Raw genomic sequence first — 15905 nt, forward strand, 5'->3', positions numbered from 1 at the left:
ATGAAGTACGGTAATGAAAATTTTGCGAAAGTCTCTATAAACCTTCTCTTTAGATTAGATATTTCGATTCATCTGTCAGTTTCATTTGCTCATAGGCCTATGCTATAGGCAATGTGTGGGCAGTCTGGAAACTCTATCTAGCTCTATAGTAGCTATTCTTTTGCTGTTTTTTTTTTATGTGTGGGCTACGTCTTTGCAATGTAATAGGCAACTAACCGTGCCAACAACAAATAAAAGTATCTAATACAATGTGCTTCAACTCGTTTTCAAGGTTGTTTATTATTGTTTTCAGCTTGCTGGTTGTGAAGGTTTGTAGACAGAGCTCGGTTTGGTAACAGTATCCATTCTTGTGCACATACAACGGGTTAATTTAAAAGCGGTTGACTTCGTTTAAAACCAGCAGCAACTCAAAAAGTGTTGTCTTGTTACAGTAAATTTTGTTGTGAAACTGTAGAAAAGCAATTGGCATGCGAAGGTGTAGCTGGTCAAATAAGAGACGATTTCCTTTCGGGAAGCAAAATGCAAAACATGAACTTAATTTCATACATTTGAGATCACAATAAGACAATGGCATCTAAAATATGGCCAGGGGGCCCTTTGTGGTTATGTTTGCTCCTTGGCACAATCATAAAATTACGCTACGTTTTGGAATATGTTGTTTAGTTAGTGTTGGCACTTGATCTTAATATGACTATTTACATCTTCATTTACATTTGCATCTTCATTTACATTTACATCTTCCTAATCTTCATCTTCACCGATACCAATATCCATTCTCCTCAAGCAAGTATCTACACCGAAAAGTTCGTTTTTACAAAGGAAGGTTACCCCTGCCACCAAATATGTACTGCAACTTGTTGTCACTGGTAGCCAACATAAATCATCAACTAATATCAAAGTTTATCTGTACTAAAATCTTTAGAATTTATTTACAAGTAACTTGCAAGCCATCTGCAATTATTTCTCGAAGTTCAGTAGGCTATGACTGAGTATGTTGGAACTAGTATGTCATCAGGCTTTTTGAAGTGAGAATTTTCACTAGACAAATATTTTAACTGTGTAGTTCAAGCAAACGTCCAGTTGGAATGATTATAAAGCTAATTTTCAATTGCTCATAGTTTTTTCTTCTGATCTGCAGTAGCCTATATTTGACAAATTACACTATTTTTCAAGACTGTGGAGTCAGGCGAAAGTACACGACTCTGACTTTTCGGTGTATATCTGGCCGACTCCGGACACGCCAAAATCTCTCCGACTCTAGAGCTCTGCTATTTCTACAAGATATACTGTATACGTTACGCCGCGTGTTAGGCTACGGTACATTTAATGGGAACAACTATTCTTCTTTCATGTGAGAGATGTGTAACTGTTTGTTATCATAATATTAACGTTTCGCAGTTAGGTTAAGTGATGACAAGGATCGAGGAAGTTGACAACATGAGTCCGGAACTGTTAAGACTATAAAGTTGTCCTTCGTTATTTAACGTCACAATGCATCATGGCGACCTTTACACAATTAGCAATTAATTCATTAATAGCAATCAACACCAATCAGCCTTATGGCGACCTTTATACGTCGCTGTCAGTGGGCGCAGAGCGACCATGTGTTTAGGCGTATGCTTTTTTATTAAATTTTAGTCTATCTGTATTTAAAAAATCCCTGGGCGCGGTTCAACCCAGTCAGCTGCACTGTTTGTTTTTCAACCACAAGTAGAGTGTGAAAGTTTATTGAATTAAAGTTTACTGAAAAAGTGATCACCTAAAACAATGGTCGCACTAAGCCACTGATCGCTATGGCTAACATCTATAACACAAAAAGGATCCTAAAAATTTGAAGTCAACTTAAATAAAAATGTCAGCACTGTACTGATAAAGGTCAACTAAAAGTACTGAGCCAAAGTCATGGGAAGCCATATAATTTTTGGCTGCATCAGTCCAATCCTGCTTGTCAGTAAAGTCTATTTTTTCTCAATAAAAAAGCAAAAAGAAAATTTTGTAAAACAGATTTGTTTATGAGAAGATAACGTTAGCTGGTGGTTAAGTTACGATATATGTGTGATAAAAATTAAACAGAGCCTTTTCTCCATTAAAAGATGCTGTAGCTTGCAACAAAGCGAAATTACGATTTTTCGATTGGATCTATATTTTACAAAGTAGACAATAATAAAACCTCATTTGCAAAGTTGGTATTTTCTTTGTAATTGACAACTGATCAATGATACTTTGAGTAGCCTACCTCTCTTGAGACTATTGCAATGACTTTTTCGCTGAACCATATTGGCTGAAAAAACTAAGAGTGTTGTGTTTTCGAGCTGCTTCAGCTGGTGCATTTGAACTAGAAGCCTTTGTTCAGTGCACAAAGTTATATCTGACTGGCAAGGTTAGGTTACGCTTCATAAGGTTTGATATGTCGAATCGTAGCTGAGTTTGTTCATGTATGACTAAATGTTTTGAACTTCGGCAACTAGTTCTGACCTAACTTTGACTAACAATTACTTCCAATACAAACAGACTAAATGTTTATAACTTTCTAGGAATACCATGTAAATGATTTTAAACAGCGATACACATATGTGCAATATGCATACATAAAACAAAAAAAGTTTTTTTAAATGTGCAATGAAATCTCTGATGGAGTGATATAGCAAGCAAAATTTTAAAGCTGACTGTACGAGAGGAAGCTAAGCCCTGTCTAACACCGTGACCGTTTACGTTCGCTGTTGTGTATTTTTTACATTTCGCCATCACACATACCATAATATGGATTAAATAAAAGCAGCTTTCAAAACAGTTTCAGTATTTTACGAACAAGGATTGTTTTAATACTCTGGCTGAAACTTTAATATGCAAAAAAGCTGTTAAAAACTTCAACTCAAATATTAAAGATAGTATGAGCTGCATTGGAAGATTCTTGGAAAAGATGCTGAAAAAAACAAAAAGACTAATATTTACTCGGGTAAGTGAAAAACACATTTCAAAGTTGTAAAGAAGCAAAAAAAAACGAGTGAACTTTTATGACTTGTTTCAGACTGATGCAAATAATTTATGAGAGTGTTTACATTCCCAGCTAACCAATCAGTTTCTTTTTGCATTGATTCATGGTCTGCAGACGTTGAATGAATGTAAAAAAAGATTGAATCGCTGAGTGAATTGCTATTTAGCTGAAGACTCTCTTGCAGAAGGCAGATTGTCTATTGAAGGAATGTGAAAAACGTCTTACTATAAATCTTTTTGCTTTGCTTTCACGTATATTATTAACCTTTATGTTGTGTAAAGATTAATTCCAATGTTAAAAAAGTATCACATGAGTAAATATTGCATTTTTACAATCTACACGTTGAGAAAATTGTAGCAAATTTTTAAGTTTTCGACGCCTTTTGCATTTAACCAAATTGCAATATTACAAATTATTCTAACCAAGGGGGTAGCCAACAAAATTTTTCTCGGGGGGCAAACAAGTATTTTTGTACATGTGAATGAGCCCGGCAGCGAGTCACGAGCACCCACAGGGAGGTCTGGGGAACATTCCCCAGAATTTTTGAAAAAATAGCTTAAAATTGCTCATTCTGAAGATACTTTTAGCCTAAATCAATACTAAAAATTTGTCAAATGATGTTGTAACAGAGTGTAAATTTTAAGTAAAAATATTTCGAGGGGGGAGTAATTGCTCTCTTTGCTCCCCCTCCCCTGACTACACCCCTGATTCTAAGAAAGCTTGACGAAGTCAAAAATAATTAATTTTCTCTTAGACAATAGGAATAACCATTGGATCTCTCTCCACCTTTGTGTTGCTGATATGCGCTTTGTTTGGGAGGAATTGGTTAAATCAAAGAACGTCGTGGACAATAAACACGTATTCTGCGAGCAAATCGGATGGAAGAACTTCTACAAATCAAATCGACACCCTTCAAAAAGAAGTCAGATCGTATTCAGGATTATGGGAGATATGCTGCGACGAAGGTAATGCATTAAAATATAGGCCTAACCATGGCTGTCACGTACTGTAGATTCGCCTTTCTCATAAATCTGGCATGGCCTTTTAACCAACGATGATATCAGAGAGATATTTTTTATTAGAGTGGCTTCACAATTTTTTTGGTTTTTATACACTACGGAATATGCTGCGGTCGTGATAAATCATTTTTACCTTGTGCCTTAATTCCGTCTCGATTTTTTTTTAGAAACTTTCACATTTTCTCGCTTCTACCATTTACGGCTCGGTGAAGTAGATCTCTGTTGTGAGGTATAGCTGCTTCAGCTTTGATGTACCGAAATAAGGTGAAATTGAACGGAAGACAGGGTTAAGCGGTTGCTTTTGCTGCTGCAGGGTAGGCAACGCGGTTTCAGAATATGATGGAGAGCAATATTTCATACTTTAATTTAGTGAAGGTTTGAGTAGCAAACAGCACGACATTAGTACAAAAATTGTATGCTACAACGTCTTGAAGCAAATCAGCTTGATTGAACGTTCTCAACTTCAACAATTCACCTAAATGAAGAAGTTTATAAATTGCAGCCTCAAATTGCAGATAGACTTGGTAGAGTATCTTTGTTAGACCTGCAATAGCACACACTGAGTCTTCTACTTTACGAATTAGTTCATGCCAACTTGTTAAAAGTAAGCTGGGATACGTCCAGTGCTGTATTCGTAAAAAAAGCAGGGGGATAGGATAGGCCTACTGTCAGATTTTCCAAAATGATAAATAATACACAACTTGCAAAATACTAATCTTTATTCTACCATAACATAAATTATTATCAACATCAAAATTGGACGAGAGGTACAAAATTTTTTTGTACCTCGGTACGGAATTAAGTTCATGGTACACCCGTGTACCATTGGTCCTCAATGGTTAAGTAGTTACAGTAGTTAGTAGTTGTCAAGAATTAGTAAGAATAGCATTGGCACTCTCCTTGGAAAACCAGAGAGTATACTAGTATAGTTGCTCGAAAAAGCAAAGAGTATACTGCGTATATCGCCGTATACCCTCGAATACAGCACTGGATACGTCAGCCGAGTTACAAAAATACTTTCACTAAAAAAGTGAGTAAATTGTCTAAAGTAGGCCAAAACTTATGACATAAAGCTATAACCTCCATACTGCATTCTGATGGTGCTTAGGCTATAGGCTACGACCACGAGCAACTTTCAAGCTTTCGAAGGAGGCAGTTTGTAAACCCTTTCCGAATTTCTTAAACTGCAACATGCAAAAGGATTGAAAGAATTCATCAAATACTAAGCCTGAAGTTTGCTTAAAGATCTGAACTTTTTTTCGCAACATGGGCTCAGCTTTACTCCGGAATAGCATAAAGCTTTACAGCTTTATGCCATGGTTTCCATCCACTGTTGATTTACATTGATGAAATACAGTAGTTAATTTCAGAAATGGCTGAAATTACAGAAATACAGTAATGATGATGATGATGAGTAGTTAATTAATAGGAATAGTTACAAGGTTGGTCCTATTTGAAAACTTAAAAACTATGAAAACCTTTGCATTTTGTTATTTCCACGCTGTGATCATCAGATAAACACGCGCCGAATACATGCACAGCCAAATCGCATTGGAGGATATCACAATGCTATGTTTTCAGTTCTGTGCCATGCTTTGACTGTTTGTTTTATCATGAACTTAAACTTTTCACTACATATAAACAACCCTGCGTTTCATCCTGTATACTCAACCAGTGCTCACTTTCAATACCTACTTGTATTGTATTGGCATAGGCTATGCTATAGAATTATAGATATACGAACATGATCACTGAGAGCTGGTCAGTCACAAATCCAATGTCTTTAGACTAGTATTGAGACTGGAAGTCTCAACACCAAGCTTAATCCTTTTGAACTAATATTTACAACAGTTTTGCTAACATGAATGTCAGAACGAAAAGTACTAGTTACAGTTTCAAAACCTATAGGTTGAGTTCTGGTTTGCTGGAGTTTACATTAAGCCGTGGGTGGAGAATAATTTTATGCGAGCATGTGGAACATAAAATTGAGTTCCGTCCGGATTGAGTTCCGGTTTTCTCTGACTTTAACTAAGCCCGGCCAAACAAAAAATACTACCTCAGCCGGTAAGCGAGTCCTTTTTTTCATTGATTTAGCGTCTGCAGACGTTGAATTAATGTATAAAGCAACTGACTTGTAGGCTAGGGTTTGAACTTGGCGAGTAAGCAACCTTGTACCATGATATTTAATCTTTTTGTTTGAACAAACATTAAAACAGATACAGCCGCTGATTTCACTTCGTAAGCTATACTATTTGAACACTGTTGTTTTAAATGCCATCGTACGGAACAATGTTTTGAAAATAACATTTGTTACAATATATTTAGTCATTTTTGCCAACCTAAGAAAACAGCAACATGCAACATTGATCACACATAAAGTAACAGTTAATAGATTGTTGACTGCGTGTTTAGTCATAGCTTTATAAGTTAAACGGATATCGATCTACAAATATGTGAAATCTCGCCTAGCTTGCATAATCTACCAGTTTTGTCAACCTTAGCGACCTTTATTCCTATCAACTGTGTACCAACTACGACTAAATAAGCTTATGAATAACCCATTCAAACCTCATTCGACCAAACACACACTCTGCAATAAGGAGGTAACTTGTGAAAGCTAGATGACATGATAAATTCCCTTTGTTTGGAACCAATGTCATTTTTATTCCTTGCGACGCTATACACGGAAACTACGTCATGCTTCATCGATAAAACGTTTAAGGTTTCGTGACACGTTTGTTTTTGTCAAACTTTTTGACAAAACAACCCACATCCATCACGCAATAAACATGGAATGAAAGTTTTTTTTTCTCAAGTCATGCATTTCCGATGTTCACCAATCAATGCTGATGAAAATTTTTGTAGCATTCTGAGGTCACCTCTGCAATGCAAATCCGGACGTTATTTTAACGTTACTTTATGTGTATCGCGCTATTGTGAAAGCTTCTCGCACTTTGCGCTATGTTCATGGTTTTCGTTGGGTTCATGCAGCTGTTCTAAAATTCAACAGATACAAAAGCCGTGGCTTTAAGCCAGAATTTTAAATAAGTCATCTTCCCAGAGTCCTTGTGCCTTGCCGCTAAGACAAAAGTGCTAAAGATATTGATAAACAACGTCTTATATCATGTTTCTTAATCTATCTGCGGTTCTGTCAGTCTATTTATAAAGTCAAAACTACCCTTTCCTTCACAACGAACTTTTAAAGTGTGGTTGCCAGATCACTTTCTTTCTTGTTCCTGCACAATCAGTAACTTTGCTTCATAAATTTCCCAATTAACAGTGAAAATAATCACCTATGCTTTAAGTGATAAACTTTTTTCTAATCCCACAAAATATCAGCAGTCATCCCATTGATTAATATTTGCATTGCAAACCACCCAGCAATCAGAATAAGCGTGGTTTCAGCCAAGGATTTATGAGCAGTTATTTCAGCAATTGCTTCCGTTTCCACACACTTTTCATGTGGTCCACCACAACATCAAAGTAGCAACAGATATTGCAAATACAAATGGACAGCGGACATCTTTTGAAACGTACATAAAATAGCGAACCGGAAAAGAAAAAAAGCTGCTTTCACGCCTTGTAAGGTTCAGCAAGTATTGCATCATATTTACATATCAAAACAACATTAGCTTTTACCTCAATAAGTAGAAAGTGGAAGTAACAAAGTCAAATCGTTACTTTCGCGCCTGCATTCCCAATTCCCATGTACTTGAGCGGTAACGGCAACAGATTTCAACATACACAACTTAAGAAAATTGATAACTTCAAATGTCTTATGCTGACACTGTTGACAGAAGTTTTAAACCTTTTTCCCGCCATCTGACGTTCTATTGAATCTAACCGCTTATCAAATTCTATGTGTTTCTTCCTTTTTCAGTTTGTCGTGTGCTTTCAATCGTTAAATCATTGGTCTATAGTCAGGAATTATTTTCGATGAAGAACTCAACAAAAGTTGTGATCAGAAATTCAGTTGTTGGGACAAACAATCGCTAAGATTGTTTGACAATTTTTAGGGTGAGACTGCTATTTAAAATGTTATGCACTTGGATGGCAAGCACTAGCACCAGCACAAAATGTATCACATTATCACAAAAACTCCTATTAATTTATTTTTGTTTCGTTTTTAATTCTCACATGTGTTTGTGTCCAACTTTTATTGATTTTAAACGGAAATTCATTGGTGTTTTCAAATACAACACTGAAATAGGTAGCTACAAACATAAGTTCATAAACACAAAATTTCCAACATGCACGCACAGGTATAGAGGCCACTCGCTCACATTTAGGTGCAGTATGCAGTTACAAAGTGAACTGTAGTAAAAAAATATTGATAGCAAGAGATGTTAACTGCCTTAAAATGGTTTCGTTTAGTTTTGAAGAAGTGAACCAGCGCAACACAGTTTTGTGCAATCATTTATTGCAACTTACATAAATAAACGAGCTGCTAAGTAAAATAAAAACGTACACATAAGCCAACTATGCTTACTGCAATAGCATGCCACAATGTATCAGCAAAAAAATTAACCAATTTAAATTTGAGACACTGTAATGTTCATCCAGTACTTGTTGACTATCGGTATGTTATCTTCAACGCACCCAACATTGGCAAGAAATGGTTTAACTGGAAAAGCATGTGAAAGTAGTTCTCATCCTACGCCCACTTAATCACAACAAACATGACATATTGACGGATTTGACGTAATGCATATATCGCATATCCTGTATAGTGTATATATTCAATGATAAGTATGATGACCCGGCAACAACAACGCGGCGGTGCAAACCAGGTTGCAGCAACAAGCATTTGCGGATGCGCGTCGGCTTGCTGATGACATGGCGCGTCATAGATACGTGACGTGACGCTTCATGCCGCAGAACCACTTCAGCGGAAATGTGAAAACGTTGTGCCGGTACTTCCGATGTGAATTTAGAATTTGAAGCTGTGGTGTAGCGTGGCCACTTTTAGGTGTTCACTTTTTTTCAGCAAAATTTAGTCTATTTGACCCCCTGGGTGTGATTCAACAGAGTCAGCTCTACTGTTTTAGTTTGTTTTTTTTACATACAGGTAGTTTATATGTTTAAAGTTACAATGAACACCAAACAAATGGTCTCGCTAGGCCACTGATTTGAAGTTATATTTTAAAACGTAGCGCAAATGTTTCTTGAACTTAAGGTTCTGACGGTCTCTTTACCATAACTATACTTTTTGGCAAATAATATGGTAAAATCGATAAATGTATTTTAGCTAAAGTAGTGTAAAATAATGGATAAATGTCTGACCAAACAGTTGAATACCGCTCTGGAAGTTATTTATTCAAAAATTGACCATTAAATTTGACAATTAAAACATTTATCTGACATAGCCTATGTCTTTGTTGAGCAAATAACCAGCTTGCTTTGAGCAATAGGCTACTACACTTTGATTGCTGCAACCCTGAGGCACAAAAACCAAATACAATCTTCGCACCACTTGGGACTTTCGCAAAAAAAGAACTATTAAAACGATCAGAAATATAAATAAACACGGCTGATCTGTGAGTAGTTTATCGACTAGAAATCTACCAATCTACAATCATCAAGTTTTCGTAATTAAATTAAATGCCTAGCCTTCGGCATCACGCCTTAGGTTACAGCTATATTCGCTGGCCACCGCACACAAACAGTTGGCTACTTTTGGCCAATTAGGAGTTTGCATTTAGCCTTAAAAGCGAATTGAGTTTGTGATCCCTGACCTAATCTATTACTCAAATCAAAACTAACTTTAAATTTGATTGCCATGCTGTCTGTCTATATATCATACTTTCAACAGGGCTAAGTTAGTCGTAAACAAACACTACATGAGTAATAATAATCAAGATGAGTAAGTGATGATCAATTAATTAGTTTCTTCAAAGCTTTCAGTGGACGAACGACAACAATATTAAGAACAAATGACACCGCAATTGACTTCGAGTAGGCTAGTCAATTGCAGGGACAGACCTTGAATCAAAACCTTTAGCATAAGATATCAATAGATGTACCGGTAGCGGTAGGCTATGCAAAAGTGTTAGGCTAATGCAGTGATGCTTAATCTGAGTAAAATTTACCTTGGGATAGGCCTAAATTGTTATCGCCTTGGGGTAAATTTCTCCATTCATTTACTTGAAGAAATCATTTACAGTAACTGCCATTGGCAACAACTACTGCTTACAAATTACTGGCGGTCTTTCGAAAAGCAAACTGGGCAACATATATTCTAACTTTGTAAATCAATACTTGCAGCTCTCCCTTTGTCATTGTGACTTCGTTTTTGGCTTTCATAATAATGAACGACGGTGCCTCCAACTAAGGTAAAGTGAGCATTGTTCATTCACATGGTGAGAACCTAGGTGTAACCTAAAGTTGCTTCAAAACAAGAGGCCAACTGTTTCAGGCAATAAAAAATTAGCTGGTGGAATTATAAAAACTCAAGAAAAGCTTCATACTATTCTCTTGTGAACTTGAATTAGAAATAGGCACAAAAAGTACGATAAATTATTTATTTATTTCACTCTCAGCTATTTTTAGTGCATACTTATATCAATCATTTACTAATCGAGTAGTAATGACCTCGTTTCACTTGAATAAAATGATCAAAGTGGTACTTGCTGCTACTCTGCAAAGTTGCAATGGGGGTTGCGTAATTGTGAAATCTAAGGTCAAGGTGCAGCCTTGAGAGGGTGGAATGTTCAAGCGGAAATGCGCTAAATCTCAAATCTATTGAAAGCTCGTGGATTAGTTGCAGATTGTAAATTATTTCAGGTTTACTTATGTAAGCCAGTTATTTTGAAATGTTTCAAATCTCATCTCCTACTCTTATCACTAATGAATAGGCTATTCCCATTCCTAATAGTGGACCCTTTTTCTGCGCAACATACAAAGGAGTTACATGATGAAAGAGCATCTGGCATTTCTTCTGAATAGCCTACCACGTTGAAAACAAAAACATTACTTTTACAAGTGTAAAGCTAAAAACATTTATCCACGCAATAACCAAAAATATATCAATGCTGTTTTATTTATTGTCGCTCGACGAATGTTAAGTTTTTTACCATTGTACTTTTTATCTTTTTACTATAGTTAATGATGTTACCTAATCATTGCTTCCCACCTATCCTCATTTCTACAGTACATACAAGAACACAAATGTTCTTGAGGTTGGAGCAAGGACAAAATTTAGGCTTGCAAATCACCACGATACTTTATGAACGCTTAACTTCTGTGATGCTGGCCGTCGCCAACCAACCTACGCTGAGAAAGCTTAATTTTCCAGATCCACAATAGCCTACTTCCCTACCGAAAAACAGTAGCCTACAATTAAATAATGGATCTAGGCTTTTTTGCCTACATGGTAATCGCTACCTTTCTGATAACAGCAGGGTCCAATAACATTCAAAATCATATGTTCCGGTCACCGAATTCAAAAGTGTTGTATGAAACTCCGGACGTAGCCTGACAGTGTTTTGTTGCTTCATGAAACACCAGCTTATGCAACGTCTTTAAACGTTTGATGAGATTCGTGACGCGTTGTTATGGTTTGATTGAAGTAGCAAACTGCTTTCTAATCTTTAGCGCGAAAAAAATAGCCTGAGAGTTCGCTCTGGCTACATTACGGTACAATGTTACAGATATAACCCAAAGACTTTAACCCAATCACTGATGTCAATTTTGGAAGAAAAGATAATTTATTCACAGAGATTGCAAAGCAAAAATGAAATAAATTTGAGAAGGAATGCAAATCGCAAAAGACATTGCATACTGCACCGTCAACTTACATTGATAGGCTACTAAAAATGTCTTTACATTTTTTTAAATGGTCAAGCTACGCCTTACACTAGATTTGCACTAGATTTATTATCGCAATGATAAGTGTAGGCCTGATGCTACTTTTCACAAGGATTTAGGTGTGATCAGCTCAGTAACCTACACCTTACTGTTGAGAACTGGCGGTCTATTCAGTAGGCTAGGGAGTGAACACTCAGCATACCACATACCTTAGCCTACAATAGCAAAGGAGAAAGGGAAGAGGATAATGGTTACTATTACAATATTCTATTGCTAAAGGTTCCATTTCAAAATCAAACATGATGGATGCTACGCTTTTCATGAAAATTGGCAATTTCTGGCTTACATAGTTGAAATAGAGACAAAACGTTGCATTAGAGCAGATATAAACATAGACATTCTAAACATTTTAAGCCAAGAACCAACATTCTAGCTTAACCTGTTTCCAAGGTATGAAATTTGACCTCCGGATGACCTTTAGGGGTCATGGGTCACCTGAGTGTAGGTTGCACGAACGAACCCCAGTCCCCAAACCATCTAAAAAGTTGGTTCAGGTCCATACGCCACTTTTGGTACCGTACATATTAATTTGAAAAAAAAAATTTTTTCACTCCTCCCTAAGTTTATGGTCTGATTCTGAAATATATCATATGGCAGCCACATCAGCGTTTTTTTTTTTAGCTTGAATGGAACAAGGACAGACATAGCATGGGAAACTGTAATTTTCTGTTAAATAGGTTTCTTTTTGTCTTTACAGATATTTGTCAAGATCAATGCAAAATTTTAGATTTCATGAAATCTGACTTTGAATCGAAAACTACAAGCTCTTCTCTATATCTAATTAGTAAGTATTAGCCACTATTAGCCTACCACAAAATATACACAAACAAAAATGAGAAATAACGGATATGGCGTTGACTTTCCAATTATGCAAACCTGGTTCGACTCCCGGCTTCAGCTGGTTGTTGAAAACACCGCTCACCTCTGCCTAGGGTGTAATAAGTTGAGTGGGCATAGTTGCTGAAGGAAAGGTGGCCGAGAAAATGGAACTGGCCAGTGGCCACCCTACTCTGCGTAGTGCCGAAGGCTTACTACAATGACAATGAGAACCTTATCTTCTCATACACGACACTTGAATCAAGTATGGGATCACCTTTACCATTTTTTGCGGTAGTCAGAACGAAGTGGACCCCAAAAGATTTAAAGACAGCTATGAAGGAATATTGCGAGATAACAACGAAGAAGAGATTGATATCATTGAGATGAGCAGACGTAGGATGGCCGGCAGATGATAATCGGTAGCGTTCAAAGAGAAGTCAAAGGGATGCTTTTAGGTCTAAGCCCAGGGTCATATTAGGGTCCCGGATTTTTTTTACGAGGCTAAAAAACAAAAAACACTGTGTATTGGTTGGAGATTTTATTGCTTTATTTTTATGTTTTGTTTGGGAGACCCGGCTCTTATTAGCATCGGGCCGAATGACCCCCCTCCAAGGCTTTGATGATTATGATGCTGATTATGAGGGTCACAAGCGACCTAGAAGAGTGATAGCATCATATTTCTGCATTTCAGGCCTACATTTTATTTTTATGTGAATTTTTTCAATAATTATTTTTGTGCATGATGTTGAAAGCGACTCAAGCGAGTGAATTTTGTCTCCTAGCTCTGCCTGTCTCCTGCCTTCTACGACAAGTAGGCAACCGACTTGAATCTATTAATAGGCTCAATAATTCCAATTAAAGCGAAAAATATGGAAGCAAAAACCACTTTGGGACAATGCAAGACAGCAAAGCACTGATGGGACCGCACGCGTTCAGGAAAGGCTGCAGCCATCATGAAAAGCTAGGATATACAAACTCAATCCATCCGAAGAACTTAGACTAATTCTATGATATAAATTAAATCTGAAAATAAAATGTACAACGGAGAGTCGGAAGTATGCTACATGTTTTAAACAGTACGATAGGCCTATAATAACAAAGTTAATCACACTTGCTCTTGCTGGTTATTAAAATATTACTTTTAGATGAGATGAGTTTTGTTTGAACTACATATTATCTAATGGTTTTACTCGCTCCTGGAAACAAAACGAGAACAACTTTACAAAAGGTACCCTATGCTGAAACTTCACCAATTTAACCAATCAGAGTTCCGTTTTTTTTACAGATTGTGCCTGCTGTTCAATGCGATTTGCGTGGATGTTTTGTTTCACAAATTTTAGCCTAGTTGAGTTGTCAATATGAAGGATTGTAAAGTAACTAACAACTAACCTGTATAAATTATGTCACATGTCGGAGGCTATAACAAATTGTATATACTTATCCAATCTTTTCTTACCAATCCTATGCAGTAAAATGGACGTTAACACTTGAAAATGGCACTAACAGCCCAGTTTAAGATATAGGCCAACTGCATACAATTGATCTATTTTGATTCCAGCCTCTCTTCGACGTTGGTGTATTCTCCCAATTATAAGCCTCGTGATGGAAGGAATCGGAATTCTATTTTTTCTCACAAGTTGCTGTTTATTTTCTAAAAGATTAAAACTGCCTCTTTTTGGAGGGGTGCTATTAATTTTATCAGGTAGGCTATGTCAAAATTTTTTTTATTTAAACACTTGTTTTCACAGACGTTTGTAATCTACAAACCATTGAAAACGTTCACACAATTGCAGAAAATATCACCAACAAAGATGTTGATTGTTTTCAAAGAAGTACCGTAGCTAATAAAACCAAGCAAAATGTGGAGTAGGCTAACCAGAGGCTAACCTACACGAAGTGCAATTTCGCGAATAAACAAATTAAGCCAACTAGAGCAAGCCGTTTAAAAACACAATTTGGGCTATCGTTTGGTATCTTGAACTAGTAGCCTATGGGCTACATCTTTACGACTTTTCCATTTCCCAAAGTTTCTTTTGAAAGCGGTCTACGGTGCTCTTATGGACTGGAAATCAAAGATTTTATTGATGGCTAGTGGATATTTAGCTCACTGTGTAAGGTTGCTTCAACATTCTTATCAGGTAGGGGACTGCGCACAAAACAAAATGTAATGAAGTGAATGATTGATTTTTCACTCCCTCAATTTATAAAAAAAGTTTTAGTTTGACCTTCGTTTTAATGAGCTAGAAATTATTTTTTAGTTATGTTATATCGGTTCCAGATATAATGTGCAATCAATATTCTTGAATTAGACATAAATTAGATTCAACGCTTTTATCATCCGCAATGATATTTCGCTTGCAGAACTAATTATGAAATGCAGAAATTATTTGACAACGTCAAACAAAGAGACTCCTATGGTACTAAAAGAAAGTAGCTTTTCTTATTTCAAAATCCTGAAAATTTATGACCAATTTCGTTCTGATTCTTAGCCGACTAGTAATAACCAAGAAATGAGTGAGCAATAGCAAAGCTTTACTAATAAGCATCTCGTTTTTTTCCCAGGCTTATGTAATGTCTTGGGAATTATTATCTATATTTCAACCAATGACAAACTAGGAAAACGCAAGTCATTGGATGCCCAATATGGCTGGTCTTTTTATTTTTCTGGAGGAGCTTTTTTCTTCAGCGAGATGTTGGGGGTAATGATGATTGAAGATGTGGTTAAAAAGGTTAGACAGTTGGCGTGGTTTAATTAGTTTTAATCTGCATTTTACAACGCTATTTTTCAATGCAGGCTAGATTTCAATAAAACATCTCTGTTTTGTTCAGAATTAGTTCAGTTTGTAAAATAATCTAGGCCTACACTATAGTCTACTTAGGCCACTCTCTTTTTTATTTCAGCCTAGCGGTCTAACTAATTTGTTATATAGGCCTTTTGATAAATGGATAAGTCAATTGACCCAGTTTGCATCGATTATCCTGGAAGTGACAATTAGTTTGTAATCTACAGTAGCCTAAATTTCAAGGTAACCAAAGAAACTAAAGAAATGGAATCTGACACTGAAAGCAATTCAGACATAAAAACTGACTGCAGACAAAATTTAGATCCACCTCCGTATCCACCAATAGGGTAAGATAGTTTGTAAACATTTGTTTAATTGTTGAACAATAATATTGGTTAGTAGGCTAGTTGATTAGCCTGTGTC

At 36.4% G+C, this 15905-nt stretch overlaps 1 protein-coding gene across 1 annotated transcript; it reads left to right on the forward strand.

The window, feature by feature from the left end:
• Positions 1 to 3877: 3877 nt before the first annotated feature.
• Positions 3878 to 15455, forward strand: LOC145780555 (voltage-dependent calcium channel gamma-4 subunit-like). The gene is made up of 4 exons (XM_082592182.1): positions 3878 to 3960; positions 12578 to 12664; positions 14258 to 14401; positions 15262 to 15455. The coding sequence occupies exons 2-4, from the start codon at positions 12613 to 12615 to the stop codon at positions 15453 to 15455; spliced, it is 390 nt and encodes a 129-aa protein (XP_082448308.1). The 5' UTR covers positions 3878 to 3960; positions 12578 to 12612.
• The last annotated feature ends 450 nt before the right edge of the window (positions 15456 to 15905 follow it).

This window comes from Aplidium turbinatum, chromosome 12, assembly GCF_918807975.1.
Source record: "Aplidium turbinatum chromosome 12, kaAplTurb1.1, whole genome shotgun sequence".
NCBI classification, from domain to species: Eukaryota; Metazoa; Chordata; class Ascidiacea; order Aplousobranchia; family Polyclinidae; genus Aplidium; species Aplidium turbinatum.

What these genes read in the sequence shown, in the direction of transcription:
- LOC145780555 (XM_082592182.1), top strand. Translation starts at nt 12,613, where the DNA reads ATGAAATCTGACTTTGAATCGAAAACTACAAGCTCTTCTCTATATCTA. An exon ending in CTCTTCTCTATATCTAATTA is followed by an intron (nt 12,665 to 14,257) that starts GTAAGTATTAGC and finishes TTTTGATTCCAG; the next exon opens with CCTCTCTTCGACGTTGGTGT. An exon ending in GGTGCTATTAATTTTATCAG is followed by an intron (nt 14,402 to 15,261) that starts GTAGGCTATGTC and finishes TTTTTTTCCCAG; the next exon opens with GCTTATGTAATGTCTTGGGA.